The sequence below is a fragment of the Kwoniella botswanensis genome, chromosome 2 (genome assembly GCF_036426115.1).
Source record: "Kwoniella botswanensis chromosome 2, complete sequence".
In the NCBI taxonomy this organism is placed as follows: Eukaryota; Fungi; Basidiomycota; class Tremellomycetes; order Tremellales; family Cryptococcaceae; genus Kwoniella; species Kwoniella botswanensis.
The window spans coordinates 581,598-600,976 of NC_088600.1; the positions used below are offsets into that span (position 1 = coordinate 581,598).

Sequence of the window (19,379 nt, forward strand, 5' to 3'; positions counted from 1 at the left end):
AGAATCAAGCTAAATCCACCAACGGAATCAAAATGTCAAGGCTCAATTAGCTTACGTAAAGAGTCACCCAAGCAGAAATTTTGATTTTTTGGTCGGCTTTGGTCTCTTCGTTCAACCTCTCTATCTCTGATCTGTCTCTCTTTCACCTTATTTCCTTCATACTTCTACTCAAATTCCTATCTTCATTCCTATACCCTTTCATACTGCCTGAGATACATACTCGATCAACATGGCAAAGGGTAAGAACCACGATCGTAAAGCCAATCCAGGCTTCGGCAAACAGAAGCTCAAGTCTGGATCGGCTAGTGGGGAATTCACCATCAAGAAGGTGAAAGGTGCGTTCATCTTTCTTCACATATCATGTGTACCTTCATTGTTGTATTACGATCCTACACCCTACACAGGCTCTCACGATGTACTGTACTAAGCTGATCTCGCCGTTCAACACCTACAGGAGAAAACTTCTACCGAGATGCCAAAGCCGCCTCCCGAGTGAAGATGTTAAACGGTGGTAAAGCCGTCCGGGACAAAGATGGAAATATCGTCCAGGCTGCCGCTTTCCAGAAGGGGGAGAAGGAAGCTGAACCCGGTAGAGTTCGACCCGATAGAAGATGGTTTGGAAATACCAGAGTCATCTCTCAGACAGCTTTAGACCATTTCAGAACAGCTTTGAAGGAACAGAAATCTGATCCATACTCTGTCTTATTGAGGAGGAACAAGTTACCTATGGGATTGTTGGAGGATGAATCGAAGATGGGTGGTAAAGTGAGTAAACCAGATTCACCAAATATACATGTTATGATCTAAGCTAATTCCCTGTGGTACTGTCCCTTAGCGCCCTCACATTGTCGAGACTGAACCTTTCTCCAATACATTTGGACCCAAAGCCCAACGTAAACGACCTAGGTTGGATATCGGAAGTTTAGAAGAATTGGGTGAATCTTCAACTGCTGCTGATCTAGCTGCGCAAGGCGAAGCATCCCGTATGTACACTCTTAGATCTCTCGTGCTTATTCCCCCTACCTCATTACTGATGCCAATGCTTGTTGTAGAACTCGACTCAGCCGATTTAGGAGATGTATACCACCCCACCACCTCAACAGCAAGAGAACCAATCTACCAGAAAGGTACTTCCCGACGTATCTGGGGTGAATTATACAAAGTGCTCGATTCTTCAGATGTGGTTATTCACGTCCTCGATGCTAGGGATCCTCTCGGAACGAGATGTAAACCCGTAGTGGAGTACTTGCGTAAAGAGAAAGCTCACAAGCATCTGGTATATGTGCTTAACAAGGTCGATCTGGTCCCCACCTGGGTTACTGTGAGTGATTTCACTACTAATGCTACCTGTGCTTTCACCTGTTTTTATACTTTCCCTTGATCTTATTGTCTCTGTTTCTGCTCTTCGCATTCACATCATATCCTTTTCCTTCCATCCCACACTCCAGTCAGGGCCATTCGCACCGTCTTCTCAGACACATATACGCGATTGGACCGTTACGAGAGTGGGAGAACGAGCGTCATGCCCCGACTTATACCCCACCTCCGGCTCCCGTTCTGGGATGCTTTCTGCGAGGCCAAAAAGTCGGTCTGTTCGTTCTGAACGCCGATGAGGGGTCAGGGGAAGACGATGGTTGACACGATTGAGTTGGGTTTTGGATGTGTCTCTTTTGGACTGCTTTCAATTCGGATCCCTTGGTTGGTTGTCAGACATTCAAGTGAAATTGTCTTTTGTTGGTTATAACTTCGAGTAGAAGAGCTGTTTGTCGTTGCATAGTGCGCAGAAGTATGCTGACGCAACGGATTCTCTCTTAGGCTCGATGGGTCAAGCACCTCTCCTTATCGGCTCCTACTATCGCCTTCCACGCCTCTATCAACAACTCATTCGGTAAAGGTTCACTCATTCAACTTCTACGTCAATTCTCTGTTCTCCACTCCGACAAGAAGCAGATCTCTATCGGATTCATCGGATACCCCAACGTCGGTAAATCCAGTATCATCAACACCCTCAAAAAGAAGAAGGTCTGTACTGTTGCCCCTATCCCAGGTGAAACTAAGGTCTGGCAATACATCACTCTGATGAAACGAATCTACCTCATCGATTGTCCAGGTATCGTACCTGTTTCAGCCAAAGATTCAGATACCGATACTGTTCTCAAGGGAGTTGTGAGAGTCGAAAACCTTGCCACGCCCGCTGAACATATACCGCCTCTTCTCGAAAGGGTACGACCGGAATATATAGAGAGGACATATGGATTAGAACATAGGGAAGGTGGATGGCACGGTGAATCCGGTGCTGCGATCTTGTTATCTGCTATAGCGAAACGATCTGGTAAACTGCTGAAAGGTGGTGAACCCGATCAGGAATCTGCCGCGAAGATGATCCTGAACGATTGGATAAGAGGTAAAATACCTTTCTTCGTACCTCCGCCTGCCAAAGAACAACAACAAACCACACAAGGTCAAGAGACAACTCTGGATGCTGCTCAAGCTCAGGAAGATAAGGAGACAACTGAGATGTTGGAAGAACAAGAGAGATCTTTAGGTAAGATCTTGGGTGAAAAGAGGGTTAAAGGTGTCGAACAGCCCATCAGCAAGATACCGATCATGACCAAATTCTTGGGTGACGATAACAGGCGATATAGAGATGATGAGGATGAAACTAAGAAAGATGTGAATATGGGTGAGAATGCTGAAGAGGATGACGATGAGGATGAAGAGGATGAAGATGAAGACGAGGAGGAGGACGGTGAATTGGCTTGGGATGATATCTTCCCTGGTAATGCTGAGTCATCCAAGTTTGCTGGTCTTTCGGAAGAGGCCGACGAAGCTGAAGAGGATGAAGATGATGAAGATGATGAAGAGGACGAAGATGATGAAGACGATGAGGGAGAAGATGGAGAAGATGATGAAGATGAGGAAGTAGCTATCTCATTCTCTGCTCCATCAAGTAAGAAAGCAGGTAAACGAAAAGGTGAGCTTTTTTCATTACTGTTCGTTTGGAAGGATCACAAGCTGACAATGCCACTCTGTAGCTGTGGAAGTTGAAGATGAAGACACACCATCCGCCAAGAAGGAAAAGCGAATGACGACGAATAAGAAAAAATCCGAGAACTTCTATACGCATGCTAATGTGAAGAACAGGAATAGGGAAAGGAAGGTACCTAAGAACCCTCACAAGAGGCATAGAGAGGGGGATGAGGAACCGACCGGAAAGAAAAGACCCAAGAGTAAGAAGTATTAGTTGGCTCGTACATGCGTCGGACGTTGGGTGGTGTTCTCTCCTTTCTCATACGAGTACTAGATATCTCATGGATTGTATGTATTTTAGTGTATTACATCTGCTCAGGCTTAGGCTCTGCTAAGACGACTTTACCTCGTGTCTCTAGAAGACCATCTATATCTTATCAGTGCTGATCAGGAATTTTATCATTGTGGAATGCACATTCAAGCTTCCCCATGTTCTGTTACCCTTCAACCCCTTGCCGATATCGCCGATATCCCCTTGACCCCATTGGATCATTACAAATGGTTGTAATGGGTAATACAAGCATTCTTATCTCAGGGTGGTCAAGGGGAGTAAGGATTAGTGTGAGAATTACCCTTTGTTTATAATGATGCCTGTATAACCGATTCGGGTATTTTGCTGTATACAGCAATAGAGAGAGTGTGAGGAGGATGACACATGACGGAATGCCATATACTCACTCGTTCATCATTACTTCCCTTCTCTATCTTATCTTTCCATCAACATCAACTTCAACATCCCATACTCTCACTCACAAATAACATGATCGTCCGTTGTACCCCCTGGGGTCTTCATTAAGCCAACCGAGACTAGACAAAGACAAATAATATCTGTGATCGTCCTTATTTCCTTATCACCACGTACAGCAACAACAACAGTATTACATCATTCAAGACGAACGTTTGTATATCCATCAACAACATATTCCGATAACACCAGTAGTAAGACACCTACACCCAGCTGGTATTCAACCACCATCATAGCAAATCAATCTTATCTCCTTTATCATCCTTCAGCTATCATATCACCGTAATTCCGCGACATACCCACCTAATCCTTTCAAGACGTAATCATCACTTTCCTTAGCTCAATATCAACATCAACCTACCTACCAACCTACAATAATCAAGCAAGATGAAATACCTAGATTATCCCATACTGAACCAACTTTCCTCTACCCTCTCCTCAGATGGAGATTCGGACCTCCAGGTGAATGCGAGGTTCGAAGCTTACTCTGTGAAACCTGTAGGGAAAGAGAAGAGGATGTTTAAAGAACGGGAGGAAGCTTATATGTCAGAACAAGAGGGTATGGACGAGTGAGTCGAGCTGATCACCATCTTACACTTTGTAGTACGGGAGCTGATGCAGTGTGAAATTGGGGTAGAATGAGCTTCTCACCTGAGATGAGAGAGGCAGGGTTGGCGAGTTGTTTTGGACGATTGGATGAAAAGGAATCTAGGTGAGTAGGATTTATTTTCTACTCACATATATCGTGGAAACGCCCTTCCATGTCTTCTATCCCCTCATCTTCTATGCTGAATGAATTATCTCCAATCAACAGGAAGGTCCACTTCTTACTTGTCTCTACGCTGAATGCTGCTTTTCCCGACCACGATTTCACCTCCCTTCGACCTGATCATTTCACAAGGGAAAGATCAGCTGCTCAAGTCCTATCCCATCTGAGTGGAAGTCTGTTGAGCTCATCTGGAGCAGGAACTACCCCGTGAGTTAGCTGAGTCTTCATGTGTTCTCTCATTAGCTTATGATGCCATGCAATTTCTAGGATCATTCTTTCTCAGCTGGCATCCTTCACTCCGCCAACGGCCCACAAAAGCTCGCCCGTCATATCTCCAGCGAACTCATCCCCCAACCTTGGACCAACCGTCCCTTATCCAGACTTATATCGAATACTGAACGATGTCATCCCGATGGAAGACTGCGAAGTCTACTCGTGGTTCCCTGAACCGGAATACGATCCTCATATTGACACTTCGACTGTCCCCTCGGAAGATGAAGATGAGGATTTGCTATTTGGGCAAGATAAGATGGATTTGGATGATACGGATAACGACCCGTCGTGGGGCGCAGGTGGTATGGATATGGAGCTGGATGTTGATGAAGAGAAGTTGCACTCTGTTCCTATGATGAGACAGAATTCGACGTCGGGCGGAGGTGCTGCTGCTGCATCTCAAGCGCATAGAAGAAGTAGTGAGAGCGCGTTGATCATCCCTAATGACTGGGATCTGAGCAAGGAGAGGAAAGTGAATGGGTTGCTGTGGAGTGTGAATTACTTTTTCTATAGCAAGTGAGTGCGATCAAACTATGATGTCCGTTGTGATGCGAACATGATTTGCTGATCTGATCTGGTGATCATAGACGTCAAAAACGTATTTTATTCCTGACATGCTGGTGTCGAAATCGCCCTTCCCATCCTATCCCACAAGTCGAATCTGCATTTCCAGTGCAGATCTCCGCATCATTCTCATCGCCTTCATCATCATCATTCGAACATCTCGTACCTCTCGTCAATTCAGCTGCATCCAGAACTCATCGATATACACATCATCATAGTCATCATCGTAAATCGAAATCCAACCTGCGTACAATCTCAAGCAAGAGTGGGGACAACACTTCATCGACGATCCCCATTAGGGGTATGGAAAGGCCTTCTTACAGTAACCAGATTGCACCTTCTACACCACGTACGACATCGAGATTGGCAAGTTCTGCTCCGGGCAGTAACACTGGGTTTATGGGAACGAAATCGCCAATGACGAAAATGATGGCTGGTGGATTCAAACCTAAACAAACTCCTGCTAGAGCGGCTATGAATGCTCAGCAACAACAGCAACAGCAACAGAAAACTCAAGATGGACCTGTGGATATCGGTAGGACGAGAGAGAGGAGCGGATCAACTACTCCTGGACCTAGTGTAGGTTCAACGAGTGCCCTGACGGCTGGACTGAGAGGTAATATACATGGATTAGGAGCAGAGAAAGGCAAGAGAGTGAAAGTGTAGATTTGTTGTGGGATGATAACTGTTTTGTGGTCATGGATGGGAGTGAAGCCTTGTCGGTGTTTAAGAATTCAGAGCTATAGGATGTAGTGAGGAGGATCTAGCCGTTTTATCCATATTCCATATTCCATGTTCCATCTTTCGTTAATACCTGTAATACCCTTTTTCAATTCTCCAAGAGACAAGCTTTGTACATTCTTATCGGATACATAGCTATCCGTTGTGTGTTTAGCTGGTCAATTAATTATATGCGATCGTTCGTTTTCGTTTGATATGTTTATTTATTTGTCTTCTGTGAGACCCTCAGTATGTGATATTCAGATTTGGCTATCGACCTGGTTTTGGGAGATGTGAGATTCCTATTATTCATATTGAGAGAGTCAATCTTATGTATATGTATATTCTGAAATACGACCACACTCGACTACCCGGGTCGATACAAGAAAGTCGTTGTCCTGTCTTGCGTTATCAGATTACCAAAATGATTATTCGGAATAAACAGGACTCGAGGGTCCGGATGACGTGAGATCAGACTGACGATGTCGACTATATAAGGCTATGGTACTGTATTGTACATAACGTCGGTGTCCGAGTAAGATTACTAATCTGTCCTTGAATACGACTCGATCTGACATTCCGTCAGATGCATATATATACATAAATGATCAAGAGTGCTCCTCTTAAAAGATATCATCTCCTTACCTTGACTGTCTTTCACAGTATCATACACCGCAGGAAGTGAAAACGAACCAAACAATGTCATCTCAACCTTTACATCCCTTACCTCCATTCACCGCTGAGACAGCTCATCAGTGAGTCATTATCAGATGTCAGATGTTTGGTGTCGTTCGTGTACAAAGTGAACATCGTAGATGAAGGTTGACAGTGTACTCAATATTGCATTGGGGTGAAATAGGAAAGTGAAAGCGGCTCAAGATAAATGGAGTGAGTTCAAAGTCACCCAAGACGAACCTTCCCGTGTTACCACCTTCCGACTTGGATGTCTAACGCTTGGTGATGATGTAGATACCAAATCACCCAAATTGATCTCTCCAGCATACACCGCCGATTCAATCTGGCGTAATCGAGATCAATTCTTCCAAGGTACAGAGGCTATCGAAGATTTCTTAACTAAGAAATGGGAGGTAGAACATAATTATAGATTGAGGAAAGAGTTATTCGCCTTTGAAGGTAATAGGATGTGAGTGATGTGTAACGATACACCCATCTCTCCCTTTCTTGTGGTAAAGATTCATGAAGGAGTAAGATGATCGAAGCTAATGATGAATGATGAATGACATATAGTGCAGTTGAGTTCTGGTATGAATACTCTCAAACTCCTTATAAGTCTTCTCAGTGGTATAGGACATATGGATTAGAACATTGGGTAAGCCAAACACTTCTCAGTATCCTATCACGAGATATACTTTGGCCAGCGGACTGATTTGACCTGTGTTTGTATGTGGATATATGATATATCAGGTATTCGCTGAAGATGGGAGGATGAAATCACGTCAGATGAGTGGGAATACCATTGCCATCAAGGATGAAGAGAGGTGGTTCAAAGATGGAATGGACGTTAATGTGAGTATTTTTAAGTCACTCTCTCACGGAGCAAGATCTCGTCTCTCTGTTTTAATGGTAGTGCTGAATCCTACCTTTGGGGGATGTAGGAAGGAGAAGTGCCAAGAGGACATATCTCGTTGAAAGAATAGATAAAACAACCGTGAAGAAAGAAATGACGAAGGGGTATCACGGAGTTAGGAGTCAATGTTTATGTTTAATTGAAGTGTGAAGTGGATGTAGCATCCCTATGCATAGTATATTATGCACATAACATATGTCATACTGTCCCATCCATGGACGATCCAATCCAATCCAATGTAGTCTGTCTGAATCCACTCTACTCCTCAGTCTTCAACTTCTTGACAGCTGGGACTTCCCCGTTCCCATTAGCATGTTTAGCGTCCACAATAGCTCTTCGTGCGAGTGAAGCCTATGAATTGTTCATACAATGTATCAGCTCAGAAGTGCTGCCAACAACCACGCTCTACTGAACTGGAATGGACTTCGAACTCACCTTGTTCAGATTATCGAGCATATCAACTGTCATTTCCCAATCAACACAGGCTAAACCATCATTGGGGTCAGCAAAATCTTGCATAAGTATGATATGCCGATAATAACTCACCATCAGTGATTGATACACCGTACTCCAATTGATCTCTAGGTTTATCCGAGCTTTGTTTACCTCCCTTCAAATTACTTTCGAACCTGCAAAGTCAACAACATCAGTTTATTTAGTCCTAGCCTTAGCCTTAGCCTTAGCCTTTCCAACTATACTTGGTCCTGTGGGCTGTTTATACTGGGATTCGAAAAGCCTGTTACTCACATGATACCGGTGATACCTTCCTCACCAGCAGCGATCTGTCCAGCGACGTCCGCAGCCACTTTAGGTTGGTTCAAGTGATTCTTCGACGAGTTACCGTGAGAACAATCTACCATGATTGAAGCGAAGGCGCCGGGGTTTTTGGTTCTCATAGTCGAGAGAGCTTTCTGAACATGTTCGGAGCTGAGGCAGACGAGATATAAGCATCAGCAACTTCTCTCAAATCCGGACCTCTCCCATTTCTTCTTTTCTTCGTTCAAGCCGTATCAGAGGAAATCACTCACGCATAGTTGGGGCCATGGGTACCTCCCCTCAAGATCACATGACAATCTCCATTCCCACTGGTCTTGACGATACTGGCCATACCTTGTGAATTTATACCCATGAAGTTGTGGGGGTGAGAAGCGGATTGCATAGCGTCGATGGCGACTCCGACTGAACCATCCGTACCATTCTTGAAACCTATAGGGAAAGATGCACCGGATGCTAGTTCTCGATGTAATTGAGATTCGGTGGTTCGTGCACCGATGGCTCCCCAGGTTATCAAATCGGCAATGAATTGGGGACTGCGAGTGGAAGAAGACGATTGATCACATGGGAAATAGATAAGAAAGGAATAAACGATGATCACTTCATCAGCCCAATTCTTCTTCTCTAAATGAAATTGTCGTGTAAGAGGGTCACCACTCACCTAATCGTATCAAGCAATTCACATCCTACAGGCATACCCATCTCGTTGATATCGCATAACAACTGCCTAGCGATTCTGAGACCTTTGTTGATGGCGAAAGAATTGTTGATATCGGGATCATTGATTAGACCCTTCCATCCTACGGTCGTTCTTGGCTTCTCGCTGCGAGGTAGAATTTCATCATTAGCGAACTATATCATTCGTTCACGATCAATTCGATAATAAAGCCAGATGGTCTTCTAAGTTTTCATTGCTTATTCGATTGGGTTATTTCCGGCACGACAAAGCACATAGGAACATGCACTCACAAGTAGACTCTCATGACGACCTCCAATCCAGGCCATCTACCTTCCTGCACACCTTTTCTCAACCTCGAAGCGTACTCTTTAGCCTGATCAACATCATGTATACTACATGGTCCAACTACGACCAACAATCGGGATAAGGGGTCAGTACCTTGTACGATGGAGGCTGCTGTTCTCCTAGCTGATGAGATGGTCTTGTTCGCCACGGTAGGTACGGGAAGATCATGTCGGAGTAAAGCAGGGGGGATAAGGGGATCGTACTGTTACATACAACCGATATATGAGTATGAGTGAGAAGATGTAGACATGACTCGAGTAGTGAAACCTACACCTGTGACCTTTCGGTCATCTAATGGCCTGTTTCTATCTGGAGAAGGTGTTCCGTGGGACATTTCGCTGGTTCTGTTTTTATCTCTGTAAGGCTGTGAGAGGAAGGGGAAAGTATATGAATGATCTGAGTAGATGTTATATGTTTTCTCTTATATAGTGAATTATTATCGAATGATCTTCGGTTGATTTCAGCACCAACGTTTTTCGACTTTTGACTCAAAAAAACGGGAGGCATTACCGGCGGAAGAACGCGGGGTAAGGGGATTAATGCCACGTCACTCTACCTCATTCAGAAGGATGATAACGATAATTTCCGCTCAGTCCTTGTCTGTGTTGTGTGTGGTTGTGTATCAAGTGAGTGCGAAGTGTTCGAGTCATTCTTGACAACTTGGATATTCCTTTCTTCATCACCACAAAGCACCTGATCTGCTCTCAATCTCCCTGCGGTCACCATAACTAGAACCTAGAGTAACTTCAGAGAAGATGATAGATCTTATTCACTGTGAGCTATCCTCCTACCTCTGTAACCTAATAAGCAAATTGAAGGGAACATGACGCTAACCTGGTAGTCTACTTCTCTTCCCAGTCCAAACTGAGAAGGGAGGTAATCCCGATATCGTCCGTGAATCCCAGAAGAAGAGAGGAGCAAGTGTGGAGTTGGTAGATGAGGTGATTGAGATCTTTGGCGCTCACAAGCAAGGTAAGTGCACAAACATATCTTCACGGTATATTCGATACTCAAATTGGAATTGCACTCCTTCCTTCGTCCTCGTTGGAGATAAGATTGCTGACTTCGGTTCATGCAAACCATAGCCCAGTTCGAGAAAGAAGGTGCCCAACGTGAACTGAACGCCCTTCAAAAAGAGATTGGACAAATCAAGAAAGCCAAAGGAGACGCCTCAGAGTTGTTAGCCAAGAAAGCAGAATTGGACAAGAAGATTGCGGATTTGGTTACCAAGACGAACGAATTGGTCACGCTGAGAGATAAGAAAGCTGGTTTGATTGGGAATATCGTTGATGAGAGGAATGCCGTTTCGATGAACGAGGTGAGTTGGCGATGGATTCATCCGGTTCAACAAGATGTTGAATGGTCATCTTGGACCAAGTGACGTGCATTTTATCAAGAAAGCTCTAGTCGTTTATATATCGGTTCTGACATATGATGATTGCTTGACGTAGGATGACAACGCTATCCTGCGAGTGTGGCACCCCGAGCCCAACCACAAAGGTAATTCCGGTACCGGTCTAGCTTTAGAAGATAAATCGGAAGGTATATTATCTCATCACGAGGTTTTATACAGATTAGAAGCGTACGATACCGATAGGGGTGTCAAGGTATTTGGACATCGTGGTTTCTACTTGACCAACGATGGTGTAGATCTCAATCAAGCTTTAATCTCTTACGGATTGGATTTCTTGAGGAAAAAGTCTTACAAAAAAATTCAACCTCCTTTTATGATTAAGAAAGATATCATGGCTGCCACTGCTCAATTATCCGAATTCGACGAAGCGTTATATAAAGTCACTGGTGATTCTGAAGATAAATATTTGATTGCCACTTCGGAACAACCTATCTCAGCTATGCATATGGATGAGAATATTCCTCCTCAGAATTTACCTTATAGGTGAGTGAGAATGGGCCATCTGTAATCCAGCTCGAATTTCCTCTGGTAAGAGGGCAATATAGCTGATGTGGGTACTTGACAACAACGCAGATACGCTGGTTACTCTACTTGTTTCAGAAAAGAAGCTGGTTCGCACGGTAAGGACACTTGGGGTATTTTCAGAGTACATCAATTCGAGAAGGTCGAGCAGGTGAGTCAGATTCTATAGTACAAATTGCCATATAGCGATGTCTCCCATGTCCTCTTTTCCAACTCCACGTCCTTCTTGCTGACTTCTATTCGCTTTATAGTTTATCATTTGTGAACCCGACAACTCCCCTGCCGAACTCGATCGAATGGTAGAGACCTCTCGAGAATTCTACGAATCGCTTGAAATCCCTTACAGAGTAGTCAACATCGTTTCTGGTGCTTTGAACAACGCCGCTTCGATCAAATACGATTTGGAAGCTTGGTTCCCCTTCCAAGGCGAATACAAGGAATTGGTCAGTTGTTCAAACTGTACAGATTATCGTGAGTGACAAATCTTACATTACAAAACATCACTATGTTCTGACTAGACGTGTTTGTAGAATCAAGATCGTTGAACGTCCGATTGGGATTCAAGACTAAAGATACTAAAGTCGGTTTCGTACATATGTTGAACGGTACCTTATGTGCTACCGAACGAGCTTTGTGCTGCATTGTTGAGAACTACCAGACTCCAGAGGTGAGTCATCGCTTTTCATCCTCCTTGCGAAAGATCAATTTGCTGATTTGCATGATGTCGGACGTCGTAGGGTCTCCGAATCCCCAAAGTACTTCAACCATATATGCAAGGAAGGGAATTCTTACCTTATACCGCTGAGTTGCCAAAGGGAACTACCAGTCAAAAGCAGAAGAAGTGAGATCATGCGGGGAATGATGAGGATCATAGATCACAATAATCAAACAAGTTGATTTGGGCAATAGATGATTCGACATGCATCTGCGTATATATAGCCATGTCATTAGAGCATTCCTGGCCTCTCTACGTGCAGTGCACCTTATCAACTGGGTGTAAATACGTCTATGCCTTATGCTGTTGTATATATTCTATGGACAGCCAAAGCGGGAGACAGACGCGTTCAAGCGTTGAAAGATCAATTGACGCGTTCGCAATCTGAAACATTATGAACATCCACTGCAATTTTTCATTCATCAACATACTTTTCCTGCCGTACAAAATCATTCGAACGGTGGACAGTGTCGATTCCCAAGAGGAAAGAAAGAGAAGAGAAGAGAGAAAGACAGGACCATGGACTCTCCACTATTACCTCAGTTCAACAAACAGAATCTAGACGATGTTTCCCTTTTGGAAGATCCTTCTTTACTCGCTGATCTAAGTATGGATTCAGACGTTCATTCTTATGCTTCTTCGTCAAATCAGAATCATCAACAACACCTATTTACCAATGATCAGCGAACTCTGGGACAGCGTCCTTCCATATTCTCACCGACTTCCTCTAGCTCGCAGCCGTACTCATACCCCCGGCAGAAGACAGTGAATGTACAACATGATGGAGAGGAAACACCAGTCAAAATTAGTAAACCTCAAACTAAACCTAGATTCTCGTTGTTCGCTCCTACTCAACCTACCACTTACGATGACGAAGATGACCATGAAAGTGAAGATGAGGATCAGACTATACATCATTCAAACAACCCACAGCAACGAGATGATGAAGCAGCAGAGGATGAAGCCCAACAGAGGCAGAGGCGGAGACAATTGTCGCTAGATAATAATAGAGAAGATCGATTGAGGTCCAGTTTGTACGAGTTGAGAAAGATGAATGAGGTTTTTGAGGGTGTCATAGGTGCGTTGGAAGGTGTGAGAGGACACAACCAGGTGAGTAGGGGTTCTGATTAGATTGGATGATTTGATGAGTCTGTATGGTATGGTATGAAATGATAGCGGGAGGCATATCGTTTTTGGAACTGTGGAATCGTTTGTCATATATATATCAATCAAGGAAGCACCTTGCTGATTTGTTCAAACCTACATTCACATAGAGACTAGCCGAAAGAGTTCGACAGACTTCCGCACTGTTAGATGAATACACAGCGATAATGGGCCAGGCGGAACATACGCAGAAATTGTTATTGAATACGAAATGGACAGGTAGTACAGATGTGAGTGAATTGCCAATGTCCAGCCTAGAATGCCTCTAGTCACCAACTAGCTATTGCTCACCCCATACCACTCCTCAACAATGCCGACGCTCATCATACTGATCTTCACTTCCTTCTCAATAGGACGCAGAAGCTATAGCGGCCATCGAGCAAGCTCGTCTGCAAGCTGTCGAACGTGCAGAAGAGGAATCGCGACGTGCGGCTGAACAAGCTCGACTAGCAGAGGAAGAGAGGGAAAGGAGGATAATAGAGAGGGAGAGATCCGAGGCGTCAAGTTCGAGGGGGGCGAGAGGTAGAGGGGTACCGAGGGGTAGTGGATTGAGAGCAAGGGGTGAGTATCTCAACCTCCAGGGACTTCCCTGTCACTTGGTGATGAAATCCGACATGAATCCTTCAGAGAATGATCTGATCTGGGTTTCTTCATCGTATATAGGAACAGGTATACCACGTCCTTCCATCGCTACTTCCCGTCCAACGTCTTCTACAACAGGTACCAAAAGAGGAACGACCTCGACGACAACTACAAGAGGAGGTGGAGGTTTGGGCGGTCAGTATAATCATGTTAAAAGTAGTGGTTATGGACCTCGATGATTTGGCACAAGATACAGGACTCCATTTTTGGGTTTATGGGTTCTACGGGAAAGAGAGAGTATAATTTAGATTTAGATTGATTATTCATTGTTATACTATATGTTAACTGATATGACAACCTGTATCATACAAGACTTCAATCTAGGAGGAGTATTAAGGATAAATGATGTACACTATATATACAAAAACGAGATCGCCTTATGTCTCAAAGCAATCTCAGACTTTTCTTGAGCACTACTGACTTATACAAACATCCCTAACTTGATCACCCAACTGACTGTTCCTAAACCTCTTTAAACCCTGTATCAATTCTTTATCTTCTTCTGATAGATCTTGATTTGGATTCTGATTCTTATTTCGATCTTGCATTTCTTCATTTTGTTTGGCCTCATCAATCTTTGTCTTCTTTGATTCTCTTTCTCCATCTTCATCCCTCGTGGTTGATCTTGGGGTCGAAGTCGGACTTGGATCAGAATTTAACATTCCCAATTTCCTTTTCATCAACCCTACGAAAGCTTCACCAGGTTTAGATTCGTTATATAATGCGAAATTGAACATTTCCCTTTCCCTCTCTCTCGATCCGGGTATATGTCCTAATCTTCTCTCCAATCCCTTGATTACGAATTTACCTGAACTATCTACAACAGGTTCACATTTGGGGAAAGTCATACGGGTCAAATTGATCAATTCGAATGGGTTCAATAATCGATTTTCTTTCTTTGGCTGTTGCTGTTGTTGGACCGGAGGTGGAGCGAGTGATGATGAGGGTTGATCAGATAGAGGTAAGAGAGAAGCTAACGATTGATGTTGGTGACTGCCGTCTCCATCAACGATCACTTCTTGCTCTTGCTCTTGATCTTGATCCTGATCTTGATCGTTGGCACCATCGTTCAAACCTGCTTCTTCAAATGCCCGCATGTCCGCTTCGTGATCTTGTTCTTCCTGAGTTTGAGCTGGAGGTGGCTGTTGCTGGGACTGTTCTTGAGAAGGAGTACTTTCTGATTGACCGGCACTGATGAGGAGGGAAGCGAATCTAGCTGCATATGAGGTATACAGATCCGTTTGAGTAAGAGTGGAAGGTGCATTTGGATCATTCTGATGTTGGAATGAGCTCAATAACCTGCAGGATATTCGATATTCTATTAGTACATTTTCTTTTCTTCTTTTGTTCTGGTATATGCCTGTCGAATATGGGAATTGAGTATACTTACCAACTTCCAGCTCTCAGTGGCTCTACCAAACCCTCCATCCCCTTTTCCCATTCTTCCTGTTCACCTTGATTTTCGCCTTCATTACCATTTTCATTCTGATTATCATTATTCTCCTTTTCCTTCTCTTTCAACCCTTTTAGCACATAATCATTTTCGTCCTTTGCCATCTCGCATCCTGGAAAAGTCGCGCAAGCTAGCTGAATTAATTCTTGTCCTCCCAGTAACGGCGTCGTGATCGAATAAGGATCAAATCGGTGCTTGTAGGAATTATATAACGATAGCTGAGTGATCGAAGCGGTCGGTGGAGCTTGACGGTACGCTACTTGTAGCCTGATCCAAATTCACAACGTCAACCCTCCTACAAATATAAGAGACAAAGATGAAAATTAACTCACCACCCACTGGCTCTTCCGGGTTCCTGCATATTCTCCAGATCTTCCAACCCTCTCAACTTATTTCTTCTCTGTCTGAAATACTCTCTTATCTTATTCCAGGGTCTACCTGTCTTCTCAGCCAAATACTCTAATTGTTTCTTACCGGGATTAGGATTTTTCGCATATGCCTCTCTCAAAATCGCTATCTGCTCATTAGGTGTCAATTTCGGCGTAATACTTTTCTGTTTGCTGCTTCTTGATATCGGTAGACCATGAGTGTATTGAGGAGATGAGGTAGAGACAGAAGATAATCGTGATTTAGGGAATGTAGGTTGTCTGGGATGATGTTGTTGCGGTTGTCTTATTTGATCTTCACCAATCCCATTTATCTGAGACTGTTGATGCTGGTTTTGGATATTCATATCCACATCCTGACTTTGATTTTGGTCTTGAGTTCGGGTCGAAGAATTGGCTCGTGCTTCCGCTGCAACAGCGGCTTCGAGGGCTTGAGCTGCTACTTGATTAACCAACTCGGTTTGCATATCTGTATCTTCGTGATGATCATTTCCCTGCTGCTCCTGCTCCTGCTGTTGTTGTTGTTGATTCTCTGCATCTTGAGCTGATGATTCCTGCTCTTGCTGGTGAACTGATGGTTCGTCAGCCGGTATATGTTCATTTAACGTCGCGTGAGTTCGTTCCGGTGAAGGGTATTCGTCGGCTATATTCGACTACGAGTAAAATGGGTGATACAACATGTTGGTCAGTCACTTAGCTGCCGGATTGATATTTCTAGATAGGTTAGATGACTCACAGCATCTTCCGGTCCTTTCGGAGAAGATATATGTACGTGCTTCTCACTATCCATCGTTATAGAGGTGGACTTGATATGTGGAGGTATGTGTGATCTTCTGTAATTGTTTGTGGGATCTCGTTGAAGGGAGAATGGATGATAAATTCAAGCTCGAATAAACAACAATCCCAGATGGGAAGGAAAAAAAGATGGTTGACTGATTTATCTCTGTTTCCGTGAATTGATTATTTTAGTCATCTATTTATTTCCATTTTATCCCATCCCACTTGGTTTCATCCGTGCCTGTGATGAGGATGATTTTTGTTTTTACCGTTGGAAACTGAACTGAAAATGTTCATGAAAAGTTAGAACTGCATCAAGACTATCGATCTGTCTTTCTGTGTTTGACTATACCTGTCTGCACACCTCAAATACTCAGCGACGATGGCAACTCTACTTCCCCCGCCCAAAAGGCAGAAATCGAACTATGCCAAATCACTCGAAAAGCCTGTTGCGCCCGAACCTGAGGTACCAATTCCATCGATCGTCGTACAGTTCAAATCTTCAGAAGATGGATCGAATCTCGGTCCAGCGATCAATCTGCCTGCTGACACAGGTAGAGATGCCTTGCAGATGCTCGTGAACAAGTTGAGAGGAGAGGTAAGCTATACTTTCTCCGTTCTCCCTCCTGGAGTAGCATGGATTTCAAGCTTATGCCGATGAATATTGAATGATAGACCGAAGATCCATTACCTTATGCTTTCCACCTTGTACCTAAAGTACCGACCACTTCGACCTCTACTCAATCTGCCAGAGTGCAGATCAACAACTCTATCCAACTGGATGCGCTGAAAACTCCAGGAACGACCTTCTCGCCTGAAGATGTGTTTGAGTTATGGTGTGAACCTCAAGCTGTATTTAGAGTAAGAAGCGTGGGGAGATGTAGTGCTACTCTGAGTGGTATGTTGGCTCTTCCCTTCTTCAAGCCTGAGTTTCTGCTGGATACTTAGTTTACCTGATTATTGATAGGTCACTCATCGCCTATATTGTGTTGCGCACATTCACCAACGGGTAAATACGCTGCTACTGGTTCTGGGGATGCTACGGCTAGGATATGGGATATGGACACTGAGACGCCAAAGGTAGGTCAGCTTGACGTCATGACATATTCCGGGAACGAAGCTGATTCTCAATGTGTTATAGTGGACGTTGACGGGTCATAAAGGGTGGGTATTGTGTGTTGAATGGGATTCGAGGGAAAAGATATTAGCTACCGGTGGACATGATGGGCAGGTAAGTCGTCTATTGCTTTGTTATCACTTGATGGATTGAAAAACTGATGTGTGTCCCATACGACTCAGGTCCGTCTATGGACCCCCTCAACAGGTCAAGCCTACGGCCAACCTTTATTTGGCCATACCAAATGGATAACATCCTTAGCCTTCGAACCTTTACATCTAGTCAAATCAAATTCACCTTCACCTAGATTAGCGTCAGCCTCGAAAGACGGTACGGTCAGAATATGGAATACCTCAACGCGAACGATAGAATTCGTCTTGACGGGTCATGCGGCCAGTGTGAATGTTGTGAGGTGGGGTGGTGAGAATGTGATATATACGGGTAGTAGTGATAGGACAGTTAAAGTTTGGAGTGGTGTTGATGTGAGTCCAAATCGATTGTTTCTTCTGCTTGCTCTCCGAGGAGCTGATCCGTAATACGTGATAGGGTAAATTGATAAGGACGTTGAACGAACATGCCCATTGGGTGAATACGATGGCTTTGAGTACGGATTTCGTATTGAGGACTGGGCCGTATGATCATACCGGGAAAGTACCAAAAGATGATGAAGAGGGTGAGTGAATAGATGGCCCTTGCTTCTATCTCCATCTCTACTTTCTTAGCTATCTCAGTTGATCATGGATGTCATGATTGAGATCTTGAGCTAATTCTCGTTCATTTCGTGCTAGCCAAAACACTCGCCCTCGAACGATACAAAAATGTCATTTCCACTCAACCCGAAACCCTCATTACTGGCTCAGACGATCATACTCTTTTCCTATGGCCTGATCAAGCTTCATCTTCATTCTCTACTTCAGCCACGCCCAAGAAACCTCTAGCTAGATTGACAGGTCATCAGAAGCAGGTCAACCACGTTGCTTTCTCGCCTGATGGACGGATGATTGCGAGTGCAGGGTTCGATAATGCTGTGAAGATCTGGGAGGGAAGGACCGGGAAGTGAGTAATTGTGTTTGCAGTCGTTGCACATTATCCGGAGCATGATTCCCCTCGGATATATGGGAAGGGGAAGGAGAGAAGCATGACTGGATGCTAGTCGGTCGAATGTATTTGCAAGACGTGAATGCTGATGATCATGAACTGAATAGGTTCATAGCCAGTTTGAGAGGTCACGTAGCGGCCGTTTACCGGGTTGCTTGGTCAGCGGATTCGAGGATGTTAGTCAGTGCAAGTAAAGATACGACCCTGAAGGTGAGTATCGAGCTGGCTCAGGTTCATGTACCGTTACTTCGTTGACGATGTGTGGCTCTTGAAATAGCTATGGAATTTGAAGACATATAAAATCAGGATTGACTTACCCGGACATACGGATGAAGTGTACTGTGTCGATTTTGTAGCTGATAAAGTTGTCAGTGGAGGTAGGGATAAGACTGTCAAGATGTGAGCTCAAAATCTGATATTTTGCTTATATCGGACCGATGCTGATACCAGTCCTTGTTTAGCTGGAGGAATTAAGATGATGGGAAAGGTTATGCGCTTCGGATAGGGTACCTCGATGCCCTCGTGATATGATATATCGATACACTGCATTCATATACCAGGTAGAGCAGATGTATATCATGTTATCCTTGACTGGTAGTACTGA

At 44.1% G+C, this 19,379-nt stretch overlaps 8 protein-coding genes across 8 annotated transcripts; 6 read left to right on the forward strand and 2 right to left on the reverse strand.

Moving 5' to 3' along the window:
* Positions 1-229: 229 nt before the first annotated feature.
* On the forward strand, positions 230-3,244 carry L199_007112 (nucleolar GTP-binding protein 2; the record flags this gene model as incomplete). Its single annotated transcript, XM_064892809.1, has 6 exons — positions 230-335; positions 455-765; positions 836-983; positions 1,053-1,321; positions 1,816-2,974; positions 3,036-3,244. The coding sequence occupies 6 exons, from the start codon at positions 230-232 to the stop codon at positions 3,242-3,244; spliced, it is 2,202 nt and encodes a 733-aa protein (XP_064748881.1).
* Positions 3,245-4,162: 918 nt separating this feature from the next.
* Positions 4,163-6,047, forward strand: L199_007113 (uncharacterized protein; the record flags this gene model as incomplete). The annotated part of the gene is made up of 5 exons (XM_064892810.1): positions 4,163-4,344; positions 4,413-4,487; positions 4,590-4,751; positions 4,812-5,333; positions 5,405-6,047. 5 exons carry the CDS (start codon positions 4,163-4,165, stop codon positions 6,045-6,047), a joined length of 1,584 nt encoding a protein of 527 aa, XP_064748882.1.
* Positions 6,048-6,800: 753 nt separating this feature from the next.
* Positions 6,801-7,759, forward strand: L199_007114 (uncharacterized protein; the record flags this gene model as incomplete). The annotated part of the gene is made up of 6 exons (XM_064892811.1): positions 6,801-6,856; positions 6,961-6,989; positions 7,071-7,245; positions 7,350-7,431; positions 7,527-7,628; positions 7,718-7,759. 6 exons carry the CDS (start codon positions 6,801-6,803, stop codon positions 7,757-7,759), a joined length of 486 nt encoding a protein of 161 aa, XP_064748883.1.
* A 188-nt stretch (positions 7,760-7,947) lies between these two features.
* L199_007115 (3-deoxy-7-phosphoheptulonate synthase) lies at positions 7,948-9,821 on the reverse strand (the record flags this gene model as incomplete). The annotated part of the gene is made up of 8 exons (XM_064892812.1): positions 7,948-8,040; positions 8,125-8,174; positions 8,236-8,318; positions 8,437-8,616; positions 8,718-8,999; positions 9,125-9,286; positions 9,433-9,689; positions 9,759-9,821. The coding sequence occupies 8 exons, from the start codon at positions 9,819-9,821 to the stop codon at positions 7,948-7,950; spliced, it is 1,170 nt and encodes a 389-aa protein (XP_064748884.1).
* A 421-nt stretch (positions 9,822-10,242) lies between these two features.
* L199_007116 (serine-tRNA ligase) lies at positions 10,243-12,268 on the forward strand (the record flags this gene model as incomplete). Its single annotated transcript, XM_064892813.1, has 8 exons — positions 10,243-10,261; positions 10,346-10,459; positions 10,573-10,805; positions 10,939-11,384; positions 11,475-11,574; positions 11,675-11,894; positions 11,954-12,090; positions 12,161-12,268. 8 exons carry the CDS (start codon positions 10,243-10,245, stop codon positions 12,266-12,268), a joined length of 1,377 nt encoding a protein of 458 aa, XP_064748885.1.
* A 389-nt stretch (positions 12,269-12,657) lies between these two features.
* L199_007117 (uncharacterized protein) lies at positions 12,658-14,123 on the forward strand (the record flags this gene model as incomplete). The annotated part of the gene is made up of 4 exons (XM_064892814.1): positions 12,658-13,248; positions 13,413-13,532; positions 13,656-13,863; positions 13,966-14,123. The coding sequence occupies 4 exons, from the start codon at positions 12,658-12,660 to the stop codon at positions 14,121-14,123; spliced, it is 1,077 nt and encodes a 358-aa protein (XP_064748886.1).
* Positions 14,124-14,357: 234 nt separating this feature from the next.
* Positions 14,358-16,573, reverse strand: L199_007118 (uncharacterized protein; the record flags this gene model as incomplete). The annotated part of the gene is made up of 4 exons (XM_064892815.1): positions 14,358-15,243; positions 15,335-15,664; positions 15,730-16,436; positions 16,520-16,573. The coding sequence occupies 4 exons, from the start codon at positions 16,571-16,573 to the stop codon at positions 14,358-14,360; spliced, it is 1,977 nt and encodes a 658-aa protein (XP_064748887.1).
* A 369-nt stretch (positions 16,574-16,942) lies between these two features.
* Positions 16,943-19,178, forward strand: L199_007119 (uncharacterized protein; the record flags this gene model as incomplete). The annotated part of the gene is made up of 9 exons (XM_064892816.1): positions 16,943-17,158; positions 17,236-17,458; positions 17,528-17,640; positions 17,702-17,791; positions 17,860-18,159; positions 18,224-18,350; positions 18,466-18,733; positions 18,883-18,985; positions 19,053-19,178. 9 exons carry the CDS (start codon positions 16,943-16,945, stop codon positions 19,176-19,178), a joined length of 1,566 nt encoding a protein of 521 aa, XP_064748888.1.
* Positions 19,179-19,379: the final 201 nt, after the last annotated feature.